Source organism: Carassius auratus, chromosome 34 (assembly GCF_003368295.1).
Source record: "Carassius auratus strain Wakin chromosome 34, ASM336829v1, whole genome shotgun sequence".
Lineage (NCBI taxonomy): Eukaryota > Metazoa > Chordata > Actinopteri > Cypriniformes > Cyprinidae > Carassius > Carassius auratus.
Genome location: NC_039276.1, coordinates 20,406,096 through 20,430,079, shown reverse-complemented (window position 1 = coordinate 20,430,079; position 23,984 = coordinate 20,406,096). Strand labels below are relative to the sequence as shown.

The 23,984-nt window shown below is 38.3% G+C and overlaps 1 protein-coding gene across 2 annotated transcripts in view; it reads right to left on the bottom strand.

The window, feature by feature from the left end:
• LOC113053496 (dual 3',5'-cyclic-AMP and -GMP phosphodiesterase 11A) overlaps window positions 1–23,984 on the bottom strand; it is an 87,679-nt gene that overhangs the window by 61,523 nt on the left and 2,172 nt on the right. For both annotated transcript variants that reach the window (XM_026218586.1, XM_026218587.1), the window contains exons 2-3: window positions 23,577–23,735; window positions 541–630 (exon numbers count right to left, since the gene is read on the bottom strand). In XM_026218586.1, coding sequence (XP_026074371.1) covers window positions 541–630; window positions 23,577–23,735 — 249 coding nt within the window. The remainder of the gene's footprint in view (window positions 1–540; window positions 631–23,576; window positions 23,736–23,984) is intronic.

Sequence of the window (23,984 nt, the reverse complement as noted above, 5' to 3'; positions counted from 1 at the left end):
CAATGCTATAAGCAGGCACTATTCATTCTTAGTAAATTCCCTCCACTGTCTGTATCTATGATGGGAGACTCACAGAAGTTATGGTAATGGCTACCAACGGTAGTTTTTCAAGTTCACCCATGTTAAAGAACCATTAGGGCTTACTCTAAAATAGTGCAAACAGCATGCATGCTGACTGATCACTTGAGGTCCCTATATTTCTTTCTTGTTCTCTCTCGTCTTTGTTCTTGTTTTCTTACATTATGTTCCTTTGTGATCGATATTTAAAATGTGTTGATGACGCTGTAAGGATGCCACGACTCAGATTTATGCTTCCCCAGCCACACACACCTCTTCTCGATTCAAAACCTCTCAATGCAGGAACAGAGTATGTAGGAAGCAAAAGATCAATAGACAGATACACACATACTACGTAATAAACACCCACATGACATTTACAGCATGCGCGCACACACACACACAGCACTGTCTTGTTACAGTAGGAGGGGTGCAGAGATATAATATGGTTTTAATGAAGTGCTGAAGTAAGTGTGTTCTTACCCTGCTCCTGTCGTACTCTTTCCTGGAGGCAGCAAACAGCTGGGCATTTGAGATGGCAATACCACAGAATGGCAGATACATCTGCAACACCTGCACAGACACAAGACCCGTTGATTAATCAGCATTATTCAGATAAAAAAAATAATAATATCATAATTTTCAGAGAAAAGTCTACAAATTAAGACAATTCTACAAACATACTGAACAAAGTGAAATTACTGTCATTTATTTCAGCTGCAGTTTTATACTGGTCTTTGTAATAATAATAATAATAATAATAATAATAATAACAATAACAATAATGGTTTCCTATTTAAACCTCTGTTTAAATATTATTTTCACAAGACACCACCTTGTGCAGAATATTTTATGACTGCAGAGATTATTGTGGGTTTTATTTTATTTATTAGTACATAGCAGAAAATAGTATGCATACTTTGCTCAAAACGCATCACAATAAATATTGAAGTATTTCATTAATTGTCTGTATTTGCAGTAAGTAAACCGAATGAAATAATGTCTAAAAATATGATAGTTTCATCTTAAGTGAAATTCTACTTTCATATTATTGCTAATTTATATTTTAAGTAACATTTTGGCTTATGTCTTTAGAAAATATATTAACTATGGTACTTAATCTTTCCATTCTTTATGATTGTTTTTATATTTGGGAAAACACATATGTTTAATATTTAATCAAACTCAGCTGCAACAAATTAGGTTGGTCTAAACATATAATTTTTTTTCAGTGCATTCTTATTTGGAACAAAATATATACAGAGTTCTGGCATGAAACTCCATGAAGCTCAACATACTAATTTATGACTAATGCTTGCCATAGCAGTTGCTTCAGAACACCAAAATAAACATCTAAGATAAGTGAAAGCTCTTCTTATCCATATCACTGTGTGTATTGCACAGTCTGGCTAATTGAATTAACAAATGAGCAACCATAATCAAGTTTAAAGTGTCATGTTAGCAGTTTGCATTGTATGCAGGAGCAAATATTAAAGGGGTCATATGATGTGATCTAAATTTTTCTCTTTCTCTTTGGAGTGTTATAAGATCTTGGTACATAATGAAGATCTGTAAAGTTGCAAAGACTAAATTCTCAGATCCAAAGATATATATTTTTAGGGGGGCCAAGCTATATTTGCTAATATTTGCTATTGACTGTTCAAATGTGGATTTTTGTGCATCGTGTGTGTGTGTGTGAGAGAGAGATAGACGTCACAAAGTGGAGTCAGTGGTCTTAACCGTCCATGGTTTGTGTATTCCAAAGACATACAAGCTTCATAATTGTGTCTGTCGTGCTACTCTGTTCCTCTATCGGGCTTGAACTGATGGTAAAACTAAGGACATTGTTAACTGTCTTTAAAAACAAAACTAGAGGCATTTTGTATTGCTTGGTGGGAAAGTAACCTATCCTACAGAAAAGCATTAAAAACTGCTAGATCTGATTAATTTTAATCTCTTTTAGAAGAAAACAAACATAACCCAAGGTAATTATTCAATACAGCGGCAAAATTAACAAAAAATAAAGCATCAACAAGTGTTGACATTACCCAGCAGCACAGCAGTAATGACTTTACGAACTACTTTACTTCTAAGATCGATACTATTAGAGATAAAATTGTAACCATGCAGCCAGTGCCTGAGGAACAGTTCCACTCATTCTCTACCATAGGAGAGGAAGAATTGTATAAACTTGTTAAATCATCTAAACCAACAACATGTATGTTAGACCCTATACCATCTAAGCTCCTAAAAGAGGTGCTTCCAGAAGTCATAGATCTTCTTCTGACTATTATTAATTCCTCATTGCCATTAGGATATGTCCCCAAAACCTTCAAACTGTCTGTTATTGAGCCTCTCATCAAAAAAAACACAACTTGACCCCAAAGAACTAGTTAATTGCAAACCGATCTTGAATCTCCCTTTTCTGTCCAAGACTTTCTGTCCACAATTATATTCCTTCTTAGAGAAAATGGTATCTGTGAGGATTTCCAGTCAGGATTTAGACCATATCATAGTACTGAGACTGCTCTATTTAGAGTTGAAAATGACCTGCTCTTATCATCTGATCGTGGTTGTATCTCTCTATAAGTGCTATTGGATCTTAGCGCTGCATTCAACACTATCGACCACAACATTTTTTTTCATAGATAACAAAACTTTGCTGGCATTAATGTAAGTGCATTAGCATGGTTTAAATTGTACTTATATGACCACCATCAATACGTAGCAGTGAATGAAGCGGTATCATATTGATCATAAGTGCAGTATGGAGTACCTCAGGGCTTGGTACTAAGGCCATTACACTTCACATGTTACCATGAGATATCATCAGGAAAAAAGGCTTTTAGCTTTGAAAGTGAAAGTCATGACATTTGCCAAGTATGGTAACCCATACTCTGAATTGGTGCTCTGCATTTAACCCATCCAAGTGCACACACACAGCAGTGAGAAGTGAACACACCCAGAGTAGTGGGCAACTATATATCCAGAACCTTGCTCAAGGGCACTTCAGCCATGGATACTGAAAGTGGAAGAGAGCACTGTTCATTAACACTCTGAGGTCTAAGGGTATTTTTGGAATCTGGAGAAGTTTTGTCATGCCCTGACATTTGTGCTTTTTTCAGTTTCTTATAAATATCTAAATGGATAAAGTCTAATCTCACTGTAATCGGCACAAACTGGGCTATAATAATATGTGAGCAGCATGTATGTACATGATTGTTTTTGAGAAAAAACGTGGTTAGCAGTGATGCGTGGATCAATGTATAAACAACCTGCACCTGACCGACGTTTTCAACTAACCCACCCACCACTCAGACCGCAAAAAAAGAAAATATTGTACTTTTATTTTATAATATTACAATATTGTAATATTGTAAAAATAAGAAAATATTGTACCCGACCCACTTCCTGACCTGCATTTTTTAAAAGTAGTAAATGCTCATTGTAGCGTCATTAGGCCATAGACGTAGGGCTATCAAATATGTAAATAGCATCGCAAGAAGGACACATGACAAAGCCAGCACTTTGGTCACCATCTTTCATTATTTTCGGCAAATGTCTCCCACACTTTGCTCTTTCTATTCGTGTACTTGCGGAGCTTGCACTCCCCAGTTTTCACCTTTTCTCGTGCCGGTGTTACGGTTTAACTGATGACCGTGTTATCTGGTGACCAACTTCCTGGTTCAGGTCTCCGCTGCAGATGTGATGGAACGACTGTTGGAACGGCGATTCTGGTCACATTAGAAGATAACGAAGGGAGACGTGAAAAACGGACATTGCATTGTTTTCATATGGATTACTTTAACACAGAATATTTGTTTTCAGCAGCACTTGTTTAGTTTAAAAGTAGACTTTCTTTGTCAAGCTTTCTATAGATATATCTCTTATGTCTCTTCGTTGAGTATTTACTGAGTTACAGTTCATTTTAATGACGCGTTTGTAAATGAAGACTGACGACTTTGGTCTTGTTTTTCTGTAAATTCGCTTATAAATATTGCTAGTCGCAGGTCACGTTTTTTGGGCTTGCTTCTAAAGTGTAGTTGCTTATTTGGGCTTGTTTCCAGGTCCATAAGTTATCAAGCAGATCTTTTCTATATGTTATTTAAACCTAGGAGTTCTAGTCTGTTCTCTCTGTCCCTCCCTTTTCCCCATACAGTTTTTTTTTTACCACCCACATCCTGTTTCTAATTGGCTCTGACCCAGATGGCAATGAGTACTAGCCAATCAGAGGCAGAGCAGGGCAATCTGTTTTTTTTTTTTCTGATTTGGAAAACATAGTCAGTGAGTGACATAAACTTTAAATAAATGCGCGCAATTTGCGACTGATGGTGACTGACTGGACTGTAGGAGAGTTTTTATTATGCAATAATAAAAAAGATTTTGTGAATTCAGGATGATATTTATCAGTTTTCTAATGTTAAATAATGTTAAAAGGTGGTTTAACTCCCTCTTGTGGTCATTGTCCTGAAGCTCAGGGGGGAGAAAAACAAATAAACTGAACCGTCTATGCAGTTTTGTAAAACTGCGTAGTTTACCAATCTGTCCACATGGATGTAAATTGACAATTTGTACCCACAATTTAAAATCCGTCCCCACGAATTGTAAAAGAGTGCACACAGTTTATTTATCTTTCTCTTCCCAGAACCTAGGGGGATTCCATAGAAAAAGTTGCTTGTTTTGGGCTTGTTTTCACAGGCCTGGTTGCTTATTTGTCTCACGAGATCTGGCCCTTGAGTCTGGTGCCTTAGAACCCTCAGACATCCTGACATGGCTGTCACTGCTATGCAGATGATGCTCTGCTATATATTTCTTCACAGCCCGGCAAAACATACAAATTTGAAAAATAGCAGAATGCATAGTCGATATAAAAAACTGGATGACGAGTAATTTCTTACTGCCAAATTCTGGTGTTAATTATAGGACCTAAAAACTCTGCATGTAATAACCTAGAACATTGTCTAAGACTTGACGGCTGCTCTGGCAATTCTTTGTCATCAGTTAGGAACCTAGGAGTGCTATTTGATAGCAACCTTTCCTTAGAAAGCCAAGTTTCTAGACCCATCACTTTAACCTGGCTTACACATAACACACTAATACGCTTCTGATATCCAAATTCTTTAAATTATTTTTAAGCTGCATTAATTAGGTAAACCGGTACCGGAACACTTCCCATAACACCCAATGTACTTGCTACATTGTTAGAAAAATGGCATCTACGCTAATATTAGTCTGTTTTCTTATTCCAAGGTCACCGTAGCCAGAGACAGTTTATAAGAGACATGTCACTTCCTCAATCCTCAATACAACTATATAAGGAAAACCCGTAACAGCAAAGATGGCGGTTGTATGCACATGTCCCGCCCCTCCCGCTGGAAAGCCAATCATCTGCTTTTAACAGTCAAGCCGGGAAACATTTAAGCCTATCGTCTGGTTCCACTGATGTATGCGCACAGTTGAGGAACCCTTGCGCATGCATAGTAAAGGTGTAACCTGTGGGGGAAAAGGCGTTTTAAATCTTATTTTGGGGAAAAGTCTGCGATTTTTATCATATTTCACTGCTGTTTCTATACATGCCCCGGTAACCAGTGAAAATGCAGTTCTGACTCTCTGCCCATTCATTTAGATAGGAGCTGGATTTGTTATTCTGAAATAGCTGCCCGGAGGTATTGCAAAGATGGCGGCCGAGTGGCACGACTTGCCTGAAAGGACTTTGCCGTAGCCACCAGATACAGTCAGTATCCAGATCAGATAGTCACTGCAGTTTGCAGATAGTCACTGCACCCGGATACAGTACTTATCCAGACCAGATGGTGGATCAGCACCTAGAAAGGACCTGAAAGCCCTGAAAGACAGCAGAGACCAGGACAACTATTGGCTCATTTTAGATTTCATGAGAGCTACACATTCCAAAAAAGTTGGGACAGGTAGCAATAAGAGGCTGGAAAAGTTAAAATGTACATTTAAAGAGCAGCTGGAGGACCAATTTGCAACTTCAGTCAATTGGCAATATGATAGGGCATAAAAAGAGCCTCTCAGATTGGCAGTGTCTCTCAGAAGTCAAGCTGGGCAAAGGATCACCAATTCCCCCAATGCAGCGGCAAAAAATAGTGGAGCAATATCAGAAAGGAGTTTCTCAGAGAAAAATTGCAAAGAGTTTGAAGTTATCATCATCTACAGTGCATAATATCATCCAAAGATTCAGTGAATCTTGAACAATCTCTGTGCGTAAGGGTAAAGGCTGTAAAACCATACTTGATGCCAATGATCCTCAGGCCTTTAGACTGCACTGCATCACATACAGGAATGCTACTGTAATGAAATCACAACATGGGCTCAGGAAAAAAACTCTATACACCCTACGCAATGCAACGCAAGGAACAGCGCAAGTGTGTTTGCTAGTTTCTGTCCGGCGCCACCTGCATTTTCCCATCCAGCGCTATGTCGTTTAATTAGCAAATGCATTTGCGTCCATCTGTGTGTCCATGGGCGTGCTAGTCTAAAAAAGAGGTGTATTCAGGCGCATTGCTATTTTAAGGAGCTGAAAATAGACTGTGCCATAGACCAACTCAAACCTGGTCTAAAGTCTAAAGTCAATGACGCAATATTTATTTTGTTATTTAAAGAGCCCGTTGGCAGAAAATGCAATTACAGTGTAAAAGTATATTAGGCTACATAAATATAAAAATTTATTGATTTTCTTTGGCCCAAGGCTCATTTAAAATGGACTGTGGCAAAGTGTAAAACTGTTCTGTGGTCAGACGAACCAAATTTGAAGTTCTTTTTGGAAAAATGTAACACCATGTCATCTGGACTAAAGAGGACAAGAACAACCCAAGTTGTCATCAGCGCTCCGTTCAGAAGCCTGCATTTCTGAGGGGTTGCACAGTAATATTTTGAAAATGATCTGAATAATAATATTTTGAAAAATAATCTGTTTTTTACATGAAATCATCCTTCATAAAGATATATAACATTCTGTGAAGATATAACCTTTATATCTTTAATACTAAGGCCATGTCAAAGATAGAAATCATAGTGAAATTAATTGATGAAATCAAACTTTGATGCTTGTTATCTCATAATTAGATTTTGAGACTTTCACAGACAGGGTCATACAGTACGTATGCACACATTGTATACAGACACTGGCAGATGTAAACATGTTACAATGGATGACAATATATGGTCAATAATTGCAACATACAGGTGAAAAATATGGAGACAAGTTTAGAAAGGATGAAGCTTGTGGTGTCAGAATGGCAGTCTACTAGTCAAATTGGAAGCAAGGCACAACTTACAACAATGCACAATGACAATGAAGTCCAGTGTTGCCAGATTGGAAATGTCCAGGTATACTACTAGAAGCTTAAAATTATCCTATTTGGCTGAAAATTAGGGTTAGGGTTAGGTCATGAGTCATGAGTCAAACGTACAGAATACAGCTATTTATCTAGACCAATAACTTTTTGACATGACCTGCAAATTGCCACAATAGATAAATAACTAGGCATACCTTACTGGGAAGGTCCAAACTTCACCTCTGAGGCTCACTTTCATCAGAAGCCTGTGTGTTACCAGATGTTGAGGGGGATCCTTTTGCTATACAGATCTGATGCTGTCATGGACCGCAACTGCTCATTGGCTTAAAAGCAGGGCACTCTCACGCATTATTAACACACTCTGTGGTGTGCACAAGCCCATTTAGAGTGTCTGTAATGAGCCGATTTTGTGGCTTTGTTTTGATGAGGTTGACTTTGGAAAAAACACATTCACACAATACATTTGAATGGGCAAACATGAAAACATCAAGGGCAAACTTTCCCAATTCGTTGAACACGATTACTCCGTTAAAATCCTCCAAAGTAGAGATATGGTGGCAGAATTCATCAACATCCATTAACTTTGTATCTTCACTTAAGGCCACCAGTGGCAATCGCCTCTATTGGTCATCAATGGCTTAGAGACTGTAATAATAAAATCTCCATATTCATCCGGAAGAAGGAGGCGGGAACCAGCGCACAATCAAAATGAAAATTTAATGACAAAAATAAACACAAAACACAAAATAAAAAGCAAACATAAAATATTGCCCAGGCATGGTCCTCTCTTGTCCTTCACGGTCATCGCTCCAGTTTTATATCCTTCCATCTCCTACATGGGACTCGAGACCGGCGGTGGGTCGCAGGTGTAGCTCATCTCCAATCACTACACCTGGCCTCACTCCTCGCTACCATGGCACTCGGCCCCGCCCCACTCGTCAAATACCCCCATCGCCCCTCGCAGGCCGGGGGGGTACCCTCGAGACTGCGCTCTACTCCCCAACCCCTCCCCTACCTCCGGGGGGGAACCGCTCACGGGGACCTGCGGGAACCTAGGGGGTAGGACAGACGAGGCGAGAGAAAAGGAGATGGAAGGAGGAGCGACAGAGACGAGAGAGGAAATAAAAAAAATTCAGTTCCCAGACGCACTGCTGCTCGGCCCTCCGCCAGCTGGGTGATCTCCTCCGCGGTGCCTGGCGATGGCACTGGACGGCACTCGGCGGACGGCACGACACTCCTCCGCCGCCCGGTGGACGGCGACGGCTCCTCCGATTTTGGGCAGCCGGCAGGCGTCCCCCGTTCCCTGCCCCTCCGGATTCCTTCACGGAGGCAGCAGTCTCTGGCCCCCTGGCGAACAGCGCCGACTCCTCCGCTCCCTCATGGATGGCATACCGTGGGCGGCTGGTAGCGAGCTCGCCCGTCCCCGGCAACTCGCTCCAGCCCACCGCCTCGAGCATCCATGGCGGCACACTCCTCGCCTGCTCAATGGCACCGCGGATTCACCACAGTGGCGAGGGATCTTCAGCAGCGCATCCCTCCTTCTCCCGGGCTTCGATACCACTGTAATAATAAACTTCCTATTCATCGGGAAGAAGGAAGCGGGAACCGGCGCACAATCAAAATGAAAATTTAATGACAAAAATAAACAGCAAACATTAAATATTGCCCAGGCCTGGTCCTCTCTCGTCCTTCAAGGTCGTCGCTCCAGTTTTATATCCTTCCATCTCCTACGTGGGACTCGAGACCGGCGGTGGGTCGCAGGTGTAGCTCATCTCCAATCACTACACCTGGCCTCACTCCTCGCTCCTACGTCTCTCGGCCCCGCCCCACTCGTCACAGAGATGGTCTACATCTGTCATGTCAATCAACAGTGGCACTTGTTTGCATGAGGGGAAGCAAATTCGGTAACTCTGCTTGTGCCTTGGCATCATTTGCAGTGACAGGGGACAGGCACACGATTTGGGTGGAGAGGGCATCAAGTCAAACCGTTTCTTGATTTCTCTGCAGGCAACCCAGAGAAAATTCTCAAAGCGCACAGCAGGAAAATCTGTCAGTGTGGCTGCTGGTCATGCTGTATCAATTTTACACCCAAGTACAGAGTGTTTAGTGGTCTCAGCTGTTGAGGTTTCACAGACCTTGCTCTTCAATGAAGTAATCACCACCTATTCATTTGGAAAATACTGATTAAGATCTGTGAATATAGGTAGCGCACACTCTAGAAAATAGTAATACAGGTGAAGAGACTCCTCATTAAGGGAGTAAAAAAAATATATGAGCAACTGGTCAGTGAAAAAATTGCCGAAGGGCATTCCACTGGGTGAACACATGTTTTACGACTTCCCTCAATGCCAGCCATCCAGTCTGGGAGGGCTTCGGTAGTTTGTAGGGTTCAACGTGGCAAAAGTCTTGAAACTCTTAGAGCTGTGTGACATTTTTTGTACTGTTTTTGAGATATCCATAAATCCTCACACCTAAAATGGAGCTACACTGTGGTGCCCGGCAGATGATATCTAAGGTGGCTGGAACATTGTATTGCATCCATCCGCCCCGAACCCTGAATATGTTTTGAATCTGTACATCTGCATCAGTGAATGATCTCATAGTAAAGCCTTTCTGCAGTGGCAGAGGTGCACCAGTTTCCAGAAATGGGTCTGAATCCTGTTTGTGCCCTCATCAAAAAATGAAAAGTGACACAAAGCATTTTCATATTCCCAATGTCAGTTGGCTTGTCTATCAAAACGTTGAATCTTTTCAGGATTTTGGTTATACTCTCAAAAATGACATGCTTGCTTATAGCAGTTGTCTTTGTGCGACCAAGGCTCATGTGGTGAGCTGTTTTCGATTCTTTAAATATATCTTTTAAGACCTTGACCAAACGATCTCAGGTCCTCAATGCTATGCTGTGCTCTGCCATGTTAGCTATATCTCTGCATTTTTCACTGCTGTATCAAGCTGTTCACTCTCCAATGATTTCTGTAGCAAATAGGCTATGGACCATTGACCTGGCGCTAGATTTTTCTTTTTATCCTGATGTTTCTTCGTCTTTTCGTGATTTTTTCAAAACAGTGATCTCAGTCACCATGTGCACGTACAAAACTGGCAGGAGGCTTTGGTTTAATTTCCTGAAACAGGTCTTAGCCATCCAACAAAACTGGGGTCCTCTTCCCACTCAGTTCTGTATGATTGCTGTCTGTGATTTACTTTAAGGCTGCTCCATAGACTTCCTTTTCAGCAGTCATTTTCTATTCTTTATTGCTAAACTATCAACCTAGGCTTGGAAACAACTGACCTAAGTGCCGCGGCAGGAACGTTAACTTGGACTCGTGAGAGTCATTCTCCATGATGATTGGCCGAGAAAACGTAACGCAAGATGAGATGGAATGCATACATAACACACATTCTCCTCACAATCATGCCGTAGACATAGATGTGGACGTAGGATCAACAGTTAGTTCAATGAGTACAGAAGTCCTATGATTACAAGAACCATCATTTGAAGTGTCACAAAATTCTGTAATTATCGTACATAATGGGACTTTTCTACATAGTACAGGTCCACATTATCGTACAAATACAATAATTATCGTATGTCTGGCATCACTGATGATGTCTCGGATAGTCTGATGGCAGATAAAAGTAAATGATAAATGAATGAGTCAGCATTACAAAAGTGTACATCAAATACACTGAACACAGAAGCTAAAATGTTTGATACACTAGAACAGACTTCACCGGTTCTCACGTGCCATGCACTCATGTTTCAGCTTCTTTTACTTTTAATGGTGGTTGGCAAACCTCACTTAATGTTGCATATTGCCTCCTACTGCACAAAATTGGTGTGACAGCTGACATGAAATAAAGATCGGGTTTAGGGGAGCCGAAATTGATCAGTTAAAAAAAAAAAATGCTTGAGTTCGGCTTGTAACATCCCTATATATTTCTCAAGTTTCCCATGCACTATGCCCATTTGCCATTGGTCGTTCAAACAGATAGTCCAGATAAACAGCCATTTCAGAGAAATCAAATTACAAATGTCTAATGTATAATTTTTTTCTCTAAAAACCAGTTACGTAGACACCCCTCCTTGCAGCAATTTCACTGGCTAACTTAATCATGCAGTCATCTGTATCATCTGTAAAAGTTAAGAAAAATCTCAAATGGATCCACTGAACATTAATGGATATGATCACAACAAACAATAATGTTATCTATCTGGATGTGCGACCAGTTGAAAGGTTATTTTTAGGGTTAGGAGTCTCAACATTCAAAACGGTGACTGATATGACCAATGAAATCTACAGAATCAGCTGCTGGGTGGGGTTATTTTACCATTCAATTTAACTTATATCAATATCAACTCAAGTTTATTTGTATAGTGCTTTTTACTATACAAATCACTGCAAAGCAACTTTGCAGTTAGAAAGTTACATTTCTACAATATTTTATTGGTGACTGTCAGTTTATGTGCATATGGCAGAAATGTACAGAAAAATAAATTATAGATGTAATCAAACAGACGATGAACTTTATTAACAGCAATTATTATGTGATGCAATCAAACTTATAGCAAAATTGGGCCATAAATGGCATAACTTTTTAGATTAAGTTTTGAACACTTTACCTTTAAGGGTAAGGTGATATTTAAATGCTTAGTATTATGATTAAAGCTATTTAAATCACAATATTTTTTTATTGTGACAGCATAAAATGCAATGCAATGCAATACTGTGATGACTGAGAAATGACATTGTTCTTCAAAAGCCTGATGAATCATATTTGATGCTCACATTTTAAACAGATTTTTCTAAAAGAAAAAAAAAGCTGAGATAATAAGGTTTATTCAGTCCAATAAGTATTCATCTTGAGTATTTTTCCATTTATAATAAAAAAATCAATAAAGGTTTCACAAAAAAAAAAAAAGTCAATACCCGAATAAGGTTTATACAATTATAATAAAATACCCTTTACTTGAACTTAAACTTGAGTATTAAAATTGATGTATCCAATAAATACAGTAGGGTTTACAGGGTTAATGTTAATAAATCCTCATTTATTTGTTCTGTATTATGTAATAGCTCCATGTTCCATACTGTATGTGTGTGCATGTGTCCACTGTTTGGCCAGTCTCAATGTGACTGTGTGTGTATGTTTTTATGCTCAACTGTCTTGTCTCAATAACTCTGCTGGGTGTATTTTCTTCAATATCCCATGAGCTACTGAAGTCTACGAAGAAGTGTGTCAGAGACAGCAGAACTTCACTTCCCTGAATGCATTTGCTGTTTCCTCACTCTCAGCTGTGCTTTTAAAGGTCTGAGATCTCCTCTAGCACTCCCAGAATGCCAAAAACACACTCACATTCCTCTTCTGGTGAGCCTGAGAGCCTCTCTGAGAGAAATTAGTTTAGTCATAATGTTGAGTATAGAATTAAAATTCTCCCAGGAACCGCATCAAATCCTGCCTCAGGACAAGTCTGTGTGACACCACAGAGGCCTGTGTGAATCTGTCAGTCCTCAAGCCACAGAGAGCACAGGTAAACAGGGTCCTGGAGTAATTGGATTCTGTTGGACTGCCCATTAGTCTGGGCTGCATGGGAGACTGGCGCATCAAGCCTGTTTACTGCACTCTTAAAGCATTTAATAAAGAGCAGATGTGACCTGAACCTGCGGGAGCGATCATCAGATTCTCACAGCACACTCTCAGCTCATTTAAACAGTTAAGCTAATGAAAAGAGAGAACCGAGCTCCTTCACATGGAAACACAACGACTTTCTACAGATTATCACTCAACTATTTCATTACTACTTAATTCCACTGTGGGCCTCCTAAGCAGAGTTTTGTTGCAGGTGCTTCAGTTGAACTTCATCACTGTATTTTTTCCCTGTAGTCCATTTATGTTTCTGCACCACGAGTATGTCGTTTCTCATGATCATTCTGCACCCACTATACCTTTTAAGAGTTCTATGTTAATGACCTTTGATTTAATTGGCTAAGCTTCTCTTTTTTTTTTGGTTGGCTGATGTCTCCAAAATAGTTTCCAAACATCCAAACCTGCAATAACAGATTCTTTGAAAAGCCTGAATTACATTGTGACAGGATCACAAAACAATCAGTGCTGAAATATAAGTCTCAAGCCTTAAGATCTGAAGCACACTGCAAGTGCACATTCATTACAATTAAGTGCACTTCTTTTTCGCAAGGCATGCTGGTTATCCATCCGTCCTTATTAACACTATAATTAAATGTTCAAGCACCTATGGGTTTGGTACAGTATGTATTAGTCCATATAATCATGGTTGTGACATTTTGACTGATATAATCTTATATAACTGACCTGTAATTAATGCAGAGGCCCTGTGTTTGCTGAGATGTTAACAGACAGTACTGGGCTTCTGTGCTTGGCCTGTCTCAGCCCTGTGCCTGAGCTGAAGAATAAAGATTCAGGATTACAGGTAGGCACATACTGAACCCTCATTCACCACCCCAGGGCTCCTGTGGCCTATTTTCAACAAAGAACCATAAATCTCCGACCCACACAAACACACACAACAGACAACTTGCTAGCAATAAACATCTGCCTATAAGCAATAATTTAGCATGTCACGAGTTTGACATCTTGCTCTTTCTTGCTTTGAGTTTCATACTTCACTTGGAAAAATGTCACATTATGGAAGTAAAAGGAGTTGTGAATGTTGTTTCACGTTGACTTTGCAGCTGACTGGAACAGTCTGAATAAGCTAAAGTGATTTAAACACACATGCAGATTTCTGAATGGATAACATTATTTTATCAAGTCTACAGAGCAAATTAACTCCTCCTGCTGTTCATTTAAAAGAGTCAGTCAATCTGGACAGCGGGCTGAACTACACTAGAAAAAGCATTTGAATGATGAATAAAAAGTGAAAGATTAACTGATGCAATTTAGTGTGTTGAAGTCAAAAAACATTACATACATATTTTGCACTTAAGTATATTCTTTTTGAAGTATAGTATTTCTGTATTACGTATTTTTTTTTTTTTTTTTTTAAGTATGCTTAAGTGTAATACAGAGCTTGTTACTATGATGATACTATAGATGGCACAGTCTGGTGTCTAATTCAGTCTGACCTAATGACATCATTATCACATGGCACAGATGATTGTTTCTCTTCTGTATTGGTAGCCAATGAGCTCGCTGCTCAACATTCAAATATATGACTAGAACTTGCCATAGCGAACAAAAAAAAGTGCAATAGGCAGTAAGTACAGAATAGCCAAGGTCCACAATATGTACAATAACTATACAGATAAGGCAGTATATTTACAGATTTTAAATACTATCAGCATGATATACAGATAGGTGTACTATGAACATACTATACAGATGGATTATGTAAAAGTGTATGTACACTATAGGCGGAAACTATGAACATATGAACATTATTTACACTAGTGCAATGGAGACTAAAGTGCATAGAAAATATTTCAATGTGCAAATGGATTACTCAGCGTATGAGTGGTATAGAAATTTTCTAAGGGTTATTTCTGCTTAAAATGCTAGAGCGGTGAAGTATTTCACAGTGGGACTGAACATCAGCTCTACGGAGAGAGAGAGAGAGGCACATTCTGTAAGGCAGATTACACTCTGCGTCCCTGTCTGAGAGAATATGATATTGAATTGAACACACTGTAATTCCTCAGTGCTGCCTTCTGCTAATCCCACTGAGAATTCATGCAGTACTGTGGCATTTCATGACAAAGAGCAGAGAGTCGTGTGCCTGTCTGGAAGCCCAGCAGCACATCCAGACTCTCCAGCTATCAGAAACACACCACAGAGCTTTGAAACAGAGATCAGATCTGTGCTCACGAGTCATGACACATAATATAACGAATCCCAGTTTGGAACATCAAGCAACATAACAGACAGCTAACACAACTGGAATCGGCAGACATCAGAAGCCTTGCACACAGGTTTAAAATGGCCATGCTTACAAATGATTTCTTTTTCCATGGAAAACAAAAGGAGATGCATGCAAAATGTTTACAAAAGCTCCAAAGTATCATAACAGTAGTTCATTAAATTATGACAAGCATTCATGGAAAACTAAAATATATTTGTCATGACATTTCAATAGGAACTTTCAATTTTAAATATATATTTAAATACATTTTAATGACACATCTATAATGAAGTTGCAATTTATTACATTTAAAATATTAACTTTAAATGTAATATTAAACAACACATTACAGTTAAAATTGTGTTCAAGCACCACAAATATATAATATAAATAAAATGTTAAGTTTTGGACTGCACATTTAATACAATCAAGTGCCTGTAAGCTATGAATCAGAGTGAATAATGACAGAAAATTGGAAGATGAAAATGTCACAGTCTAATATGTGTGTAGTTGTTGACACTGAGATACATGTTAAATAATGTTTTCTACAAACTAATAGAATGCCTCATTCAGACATTACCACACACACACACACACACACACACACACACACCTCTCAACATCTCTGACGCCTCTGGACACATCCATTATATCCGGTGTCAGTGCTTTGCTCACTGCTTACGCTGAGAAATACGAGACATCCTGTTCAGCTTTAAACCCCACAGCATCTGTTTCATTCACACAGATGAAAGATAAGTGTATTCACCACACGATGACAGGGTGTGGAGCCATCATCACTTGACCAGACTATTCAGAAGAACACAATAAAAAAAATACATAAATAAATAAAAAATAAGAAAGAACTAGGCTCATATTCACATTCACAGTTAATTATGCATCTTGAGGTCTGGATATGTACTTCAATAGCTCAACAAAACCTCAGAAAATATAAGGATTCATATACATGCAAAATGGTCAAATTTTCTAAACTCATTGACGTGGTGCTACAGTGTTCTAGGTAGTTGCCAAGGTGTTGCTATGTGGTTGCTAAGGTGTTCTAGGTGGCTTCTATAGTAGGAAGCTGATCCAAATCAAAAGAGTCCACCTCCAAGTGTCTATTTCAGTCTGGTGTTTTTATATGACTTTTAAAAGGAGTTTTTATTATTATTATTAAACATTATTTATTATTACTAAAATAATATACTTGAGTGTAAGTTGAATGTAATGTTTTCAGAGACTTTGCAATTAAATTAAAAAGTATTAGTTTAAATTCAAATTAAATGCAATTAGTGCTTTTTTTCAACCATTAATTTCATAATTCGATATGAAATATGGTTGAAGTGTAAGTGTATGTACACATATATATATATATATATATATATATATATATATATATATATATATAAAATGTATATAAATGCCTACATGGATAGTCATCACATGTATCAGAATTAGGCTATCTGTTTCATCTCGGAGACGCGTTCTGTCTTTGCGCTTGCCAAATTCCGCCATGTAAATAGCAAATCTGTAATGGCACGAGCACAACTGGCTCTTAAACGGAATGGAAGATGAGACTCTGATTGGTTTATTGCACATTACGCCCAAAAAACACCAATTACTCATTAAGAAAATAGGGAAAACCCATTCAGACCATGCGCCTGGGCGCGCCAACCATTTTTCTGTCGTTAAAATAGCAAAAGTGGATTTGGACACGCCCTGTGTGCACCTGTGCCATGCACTTTACACTTTGCATTTAGATCGTTAAAATAGGGCCCTAAATGTAAAACTGAATATTATTAGTTGAAATTATAATCTAGTCTTTATATGGGCTTTTGTATGTTAGTCAGTGATTCAACAGAAGTAAAACGTTTAGTTTGGCAATATTACAATGTGCCCTTTTTTAAAAGTATACTTTAGTGGGTTAATAAACACTCATTAAATGTGTCTCTCTAAGTACACTTAAGTGGCCTTTTATTTCATTAATATAATAGTATCTGCAAGTACAGTTTAAAAAAATACTTAAGATTTGATACAATATCTTTTTCACAAGGCTCCACTGAGCTATTAACCACTGCAACTTGATCACAAGATTCACAAATGCCACTATACAGAAATTGAAGTGCGAACTGATAAAGAGTGGGAATGTTGGTGTGAACGGGGATAAATAGTAATGATTGCATTAGCAAGCACCACTAATAATGCTTTCACAACTACTGTGTTTCATGATAACGCTCATATGATTACATATTCATGTGTTATGATACTGCACATGGAACTCCAAAAGTATTTCTACCATGATACAACTCCAAAGAAACTTTTTTGTAAAGCAGTAAAAAAAAAAGTTCCAATGACTTTGTCCTTTAAATCTGTACATTCACACGTTTCACACGTGCCGCACATCCCCTGTGAAAAACGGAGTATTACCTGTGTCACTTGAGCTCCTGTAAACAGAGCAGCGCGGCTCTGGGATTTCAGCAGCAGCTGCTGATTAATGACTCTGCCATATGAGAACTGCTTCTGTGTTTATAAAGACTTCATTGTTACTGAAGGTCAACATTAATGAGACACTTTATTTCTTTTTCATGATAGCATAGCATGGTTGACCACACTACCTGAACCCAGAACAAATGATGACAAGTACAACTAACGCTAACGATTCAGCTTTCCACAGACAGCCATGAACACTACCCACTCACAGTGATCCAGTGACAGCACCATTACATAAGCAGACAGTTTCTGACCTCAGTTTTAAGTACGAGATATCACTGCAATCTTCTCAACTGAATACACTCAACTAAATTTCACTCTCTACACCTTATTAGATTTCTCTGCTCTGAGACAGAATTATGTGTTAATGGAGCAATAACAAATAAGAGTGCCCAAGATGAAGCAAAGATAGTTTTTTTTTATCTGAATAAGTATAGGGAGTTTTTTTTGTTTATTATTTTTGACTTCATGCACCCCAAAAATATCAACAATCATTAAGAAACTAAAAACAACTTGCTTATAATAGAAGGTGTATTGAAGTCATTTTTAATAAATGTGGACAAAAATGAGCATCATGTTATGCCAATATCTCAGTATTGAATTAATAAAATGTAATAAAATATTTATTAAGTGACAATATTTGCTCCCTGGAGTTTATTTTCATGAGCCTTTTGTTTTTGTACTTTTACCTGGGAATTTTTTCTAACCATATAAAAGCTCACAGCTTGTCCCTCATTGATGTCAAACACTGTAATCAATAATACAAATAATAATAATAATTCAGCTAGGATACATTTCTGGACACTCTATTTGTCTTATTATCTGGATGATCCCAACCACATATAATATTCTTTCTTCTGTGAAACACAAAATGAGATTTTATGTATAATGCTGATTATACTGCCAAACTCTCAAAAAACAAATCCCCAAAAATGTCTGTAAAAGCATCATAAAAGTAGTCTATGTGATCCATGCCAGCACACAATCATAAAGACTATTTTAATGACACTTTTGTGGTGTGTTTTTGTTATTTTTGGAATTACAGTAGTAGTAACAGTAACTCATTCTGCCAGACATATCCTAATAAAACCAAATGTTGATATATTTATGAATAAAGAAAAAAAAAGTGCTTTCTGTGAGTGTGTGTGTGTGTACCATGTTAAAGCCCATTCACACCAAGAATGATTACTATAACAGTATCTGTATTAGTGTCTACACCAATATCATTCTGTTTATTATAAGCTAAGGTAAGGCACCACATAAAGGGCAAACAGCCCCATGCTATTATCCGTCCTCCACCCAGTTGCAGTCACACAGGGAATGTTCTCCTGGCATCTGTCAAACCCAGAATCGCTCATCAGACTGACAAACACAGAAGTGTGATTCGTCGCTCCACAGAACAGGTTTCCACTGCTCCAGAGTCCAGTGCAGGCTGCTATAGCACTCCATCTGACGTGTGCCATTGTATTTGGTGATGTGAGGCTTGCATGCAGCTGCTCATCCGTTAAGCTCCTTCCACACAGTTTTTGAGCTCATATTAACACCAGTGGAAGTCTGGAGCTCTTCAGTTCTGGAATCAGCAGAGCATTGGTGACTTTAACACATCATGTGCCTCAGCAATCAGTGACCCGCTCTGACTTTACATGATCAGTCTCTGCTGTTCCCAAGTGCTTCCCATTTCTAATAAAACCACTTACAGTTGACTGTGTAATATCTAGCAGGGATGAAATTTCACAGACTCATTTATTGGCATCCTATGAAAGAACCATGCTTGAATACACTGAACTCTTCAGAACGACCCCCGCCACAAATGTGACCAGTCCTGGCAAAATGAGTCACAATGAGCACATTTTCAAAAACGGGTTAGGGTTAGTTTTTTTTATGTTCACATTCTCCATTAAAAGACTTTCATAATGATGTACTTGTTAAAAATCGAAAGTTTTCAGAAGGTTCCTAAGCAAAATCACAGAGCAACGTTGCATCTTTTCCTCCATTTCTTATTTTAAAAGTAATTACTATGTTAATAATCACAATACAGCTATTTTTATTTTATCTTTGTCTTTATGAATAATAACAGATAAAAAAAAGGAATATAAGAAAAAAATAATAATAATAATACATCACCTTTTTTTATTTTACATATACAGTACAGGCCAAAAGTTTGGACACACCTTCCCATTCAAAGAGTTTTCTTTATTTTCATGACTATGAAGATTGTAGAGTCACACTGAAGGCATCAAGGGCTATTTGACCAAGAAGGAGAGTGATGGGGTGCTGCTCCAGATGACCTGGCCTCCACAGTCACCGGACCTGAACCCAATCCAGATGGTTTAGGGGTGAGCTGGACCGCAGACAGAAGGCAAAAGGGCCAACAAGTGCTAAGCATCTCTCGGGGAACTCCTTCAAGACTGTTGGAAGACCATTTCAGGAGACTACCTCTTGAAGCTCATCAAGAGAATGCCAAGAGTGTGCAAAGCAGTAATCAAAACAAATGAAGAACCTACAATATGACATATTTTCAGATGTTTCATACTTTTCTGTTATGTATATTATTCCACGTGTTAATTCATAGTTTTGATGCCTTCAGTGTGAATCTACAATTTTCATAGTCATGAAAATAAAGAAAACTCTTTGAATGAGAAGGTGTGTCCAAACTTTTGGTCTGTACTGTACACAAATGCATTCAAGTAAAAAAAAAAAAATTAATAAATGTAAAAAGTCTGTTTATTAAAACTACAAAAGCAGTTCAATCAAGAGCAGCGAGTGATTCCCTCTTTTCTTTTATTGTTAGACTAACATTACCTACTGCAATGCACAGATCTAATATAATGTTACACATCGGATGTTTTTCCCCAACAGTTCTCCAACTTAAGACTAACACATTATGTTTGTGTGAATACTTAAATACTGTAATTCTGTGTATTTTCATCAGGCTTTTATGCGCGCGCTTTGGATGACCATCAGCAGAGGAACGAGTGGAAAGGAGGTACTCGTCTCAGAAAACATACAAATAAAGGTAATTAAAGATCTAAAATTATTATTTGGACCATTGGGATCGCTAGATGAGGGCTTAATGATTTCATTTTTATGGAAACCTCAAAAATTTTTTTTTTTTTTACTTTTTTGCCTTTTTTGTCACAAATATTTGTAAATGCTTACTGCACAGCCACATGCTTGATTTTATACACCTGTGGCAATGGGTTTAATTGACACATCTGAATTCAAGAATTACGAGGTGTGTCCCAATACCTTTGTCCATACAGTACAGTTGATTTCGTCTGCCGCTTTAAATGTTTGGACTCTTTAAACGTGTAGTATGTAATTTTTGGCCACCAGGGGTCACTCAATCAAAATAATAACATAAGACGTACTTTGATGACGTCGGGAAAGAGCGTAAGGCTCATGGGAGTTGTTGTTCTTTGGAACACGCGCCATGTCGCTCCCTATCATTCCCTATCATTCCTCACTCATTCTAACTTAGTATTTTGACAATTACGTCTTTTCGAACTGAGAGATATAGACGGTTTCAACGGCAACAACATAAACAAACGTTACTGCGCATGAGCGCTTTTGTGGACATAACTTAACTTCCGGTAGACTTCCAAATAGAATCAATAACAACAGCAAAGTCCCTCTAGAGTAGATATTTTTTGATAACAAACAAAATGTTTGCTGCGTGGATCAGGCGGACTTAATGAAAATGCAAATTCATTATTTGCCAACAGGAGATGTTTTAAAGCACAGACATAAAGCGGCAGAAATAGAGGTTTCCCCAGTAACAGCTGTAAACGAAGCAGATCTGGTACGCTCATACGCTGCTTTATCAGGCATATAACATGCAAGTCTTCCTTCAGAAATACAGCGATATAAAAACACCTGTGCCTCGTTTTGATATTTAAATATAAATGTAAGGAATTATTATTATTATTATTATTAAACGTGCGGTACGCAATGTTACTCAATGAAGTCTTTTTGAAAAAAGATCAGTTTTAAAATTGTGGCGAGTGTCAAAAAATAAATAAATGTATGGGAAACCCACCTGAGCCCAACTTCAGTCTACTCATCACCTTGACTTTAACTGCGTTTGTAGAAGGCACCGCAGCCAGACCGATATACACGACCGTGCGCCCGATGAAACCATCTATATGAATTATGAGACCCCTATCAAATCAATATTCCATCTAGCTAGTAGTAATATATGCTAAAAAACACGGCCGCCTTTCGTTAATAATTATAATTACGTTATACTATGATATCGAACAAGTTAGAGAACTGCATTTGAAGCTACTTTATTCAGCTAGATATAGAACAAATGTAGATTTACATGAGAGCTAGTCCGTTTGCGTTTTACACAAGACATCATCGTTTCACAAAATATACGGATAGATACAGTTAGCTGAATGGATGCATACCCGTTTATCAGAATGCAAGCGAGTTCGGCATCTCTCTGTAGTTTCAGCTTGTCACGAAGCTCTCCCTATCTTGGAAATGCAACTCCAATATTTACCCGTGTCTTGTAGCTTCTCTTGTCCCAAAACCATCTCGGGTCATTAATTTCACCCGTGCGTTTGCACTTCACAGAACGTGCAGGCAAAGCATAATCATGATCCATAACTAAGTTATTGATTGAGGTTTAAATACGAATATAAACAATATATAAATATAATAGTCTCGATAAAGGCTACTACTTTTTCTTCTGCGTCTCGTCTTTGTTTCTGTTCACCTTTGTATTTGGCGATTCCACAGGAAGTTAGATAAACTAGAGGGGATAAAGTTTATATGACGTCATAGACGGGCGACAAAACGGAAATAAAGAAACGTGCCGTGTCTTCGAATTAAACTGTAATTTTCTCCGGATTTGAAAGTTCGTGGAAACTGTCGGGATGATGTAAGTACACAACTAAAAAATATATATAACATAGATATAGTGATTTCTGCTATTTTTAAAGGAGAAAAATTACATATTGCGCCTTTAAAGTTGACTTAATTCTCTCAGTGTTTTTATTCTTCAACTGAGCAAAATCATTCTGAAAGAGACTCCAACAATATTGTTCTTCTGTGTCATTGGTGTTATAGCTGTGGCTGTTTTCATGGAATTAGAATGAATATTAAAGTCCCGTCACTAATTTTATCCCATAAATTCCTCGTTGATAATCATACATATTTAAACCTGGTCGCCCATGTAAATAATTTCTTCATGTCTTAAAATGGCTCGAGTTTAACTCTACACTTACCTCGTTTAGCAAATGCGGATGTATATGCAAACTAGTCACCGCCTCCATTCATTCAGACTAGCTGTCCTTCAGTACTTTCACTCTAAAGTAATAATCGCTAAACAATGACACATGGCAATATTGGATCAATTCAGCCATCCATGTTGGAATCAGAAAATGATTCCCCACCAAAAAAAGAGGAAGAACAATTTAGAGGGCTGTCTACAAGTCCATGCATCAGAATGGTCATGCAATTAATGCGTCATTCTCTACAACGTCAGACACGTAATGGTGATTGATATCATTAGCCTTTGGCTTGACCATGTTATCAAACAGCTAATAACGTGTTGCTAATGTTAGACAAATCAACGTTCCTGTTCACCATCTCAGACAGCTACCTTCTAAAAATCAACATCGTTATGTAGAAATGCTTTGCTGTTGATATGACCTGCTATATCACTTTAAAATCCCAGAAACTCACCACTTGTTTCCATGTCTCACGTGAAATCATTCAAGTAAAGTGTTTACAGAAGCATCATAGAACCAGAATATTAAACATATTATGTATTAAAATAAAGTTCAGTGAGTAAACCGTTGTTCCAGAGCGTGTGCGTGCGGTACCTTTTCATCATCTTCAGTGAAAAGTGCTCCATTGGGACTCTTGTTGATGGCCTGTGCGACCCCGATGACCTCTCCATCACTGTTGTGGATGGGCATGCACAGCAGAGACTGGGTTTTATATCCGGTGAGTTTATCAATCTCATCACTGAAACGATGGTCCTACAAAAGAGGACAAGAGACAGTCACTCTCGGCTGAAAGGGAGCACTTATAATAACTGTTAGGAGAAGCCAAACTAATTAGAGATGAAGTGTGTCACTGCTCTGCAAAAATATACAGAAAGTGACAGAAACATACCACTCACCCTGCCTGGAGAGGAATATTTCTGGTCTGCACTGCTTTATCAACGCACTACCCAAAGATTACGATTTTTAAGATTTTCTTATTCTCACCAAGGCTGCATTTATTTC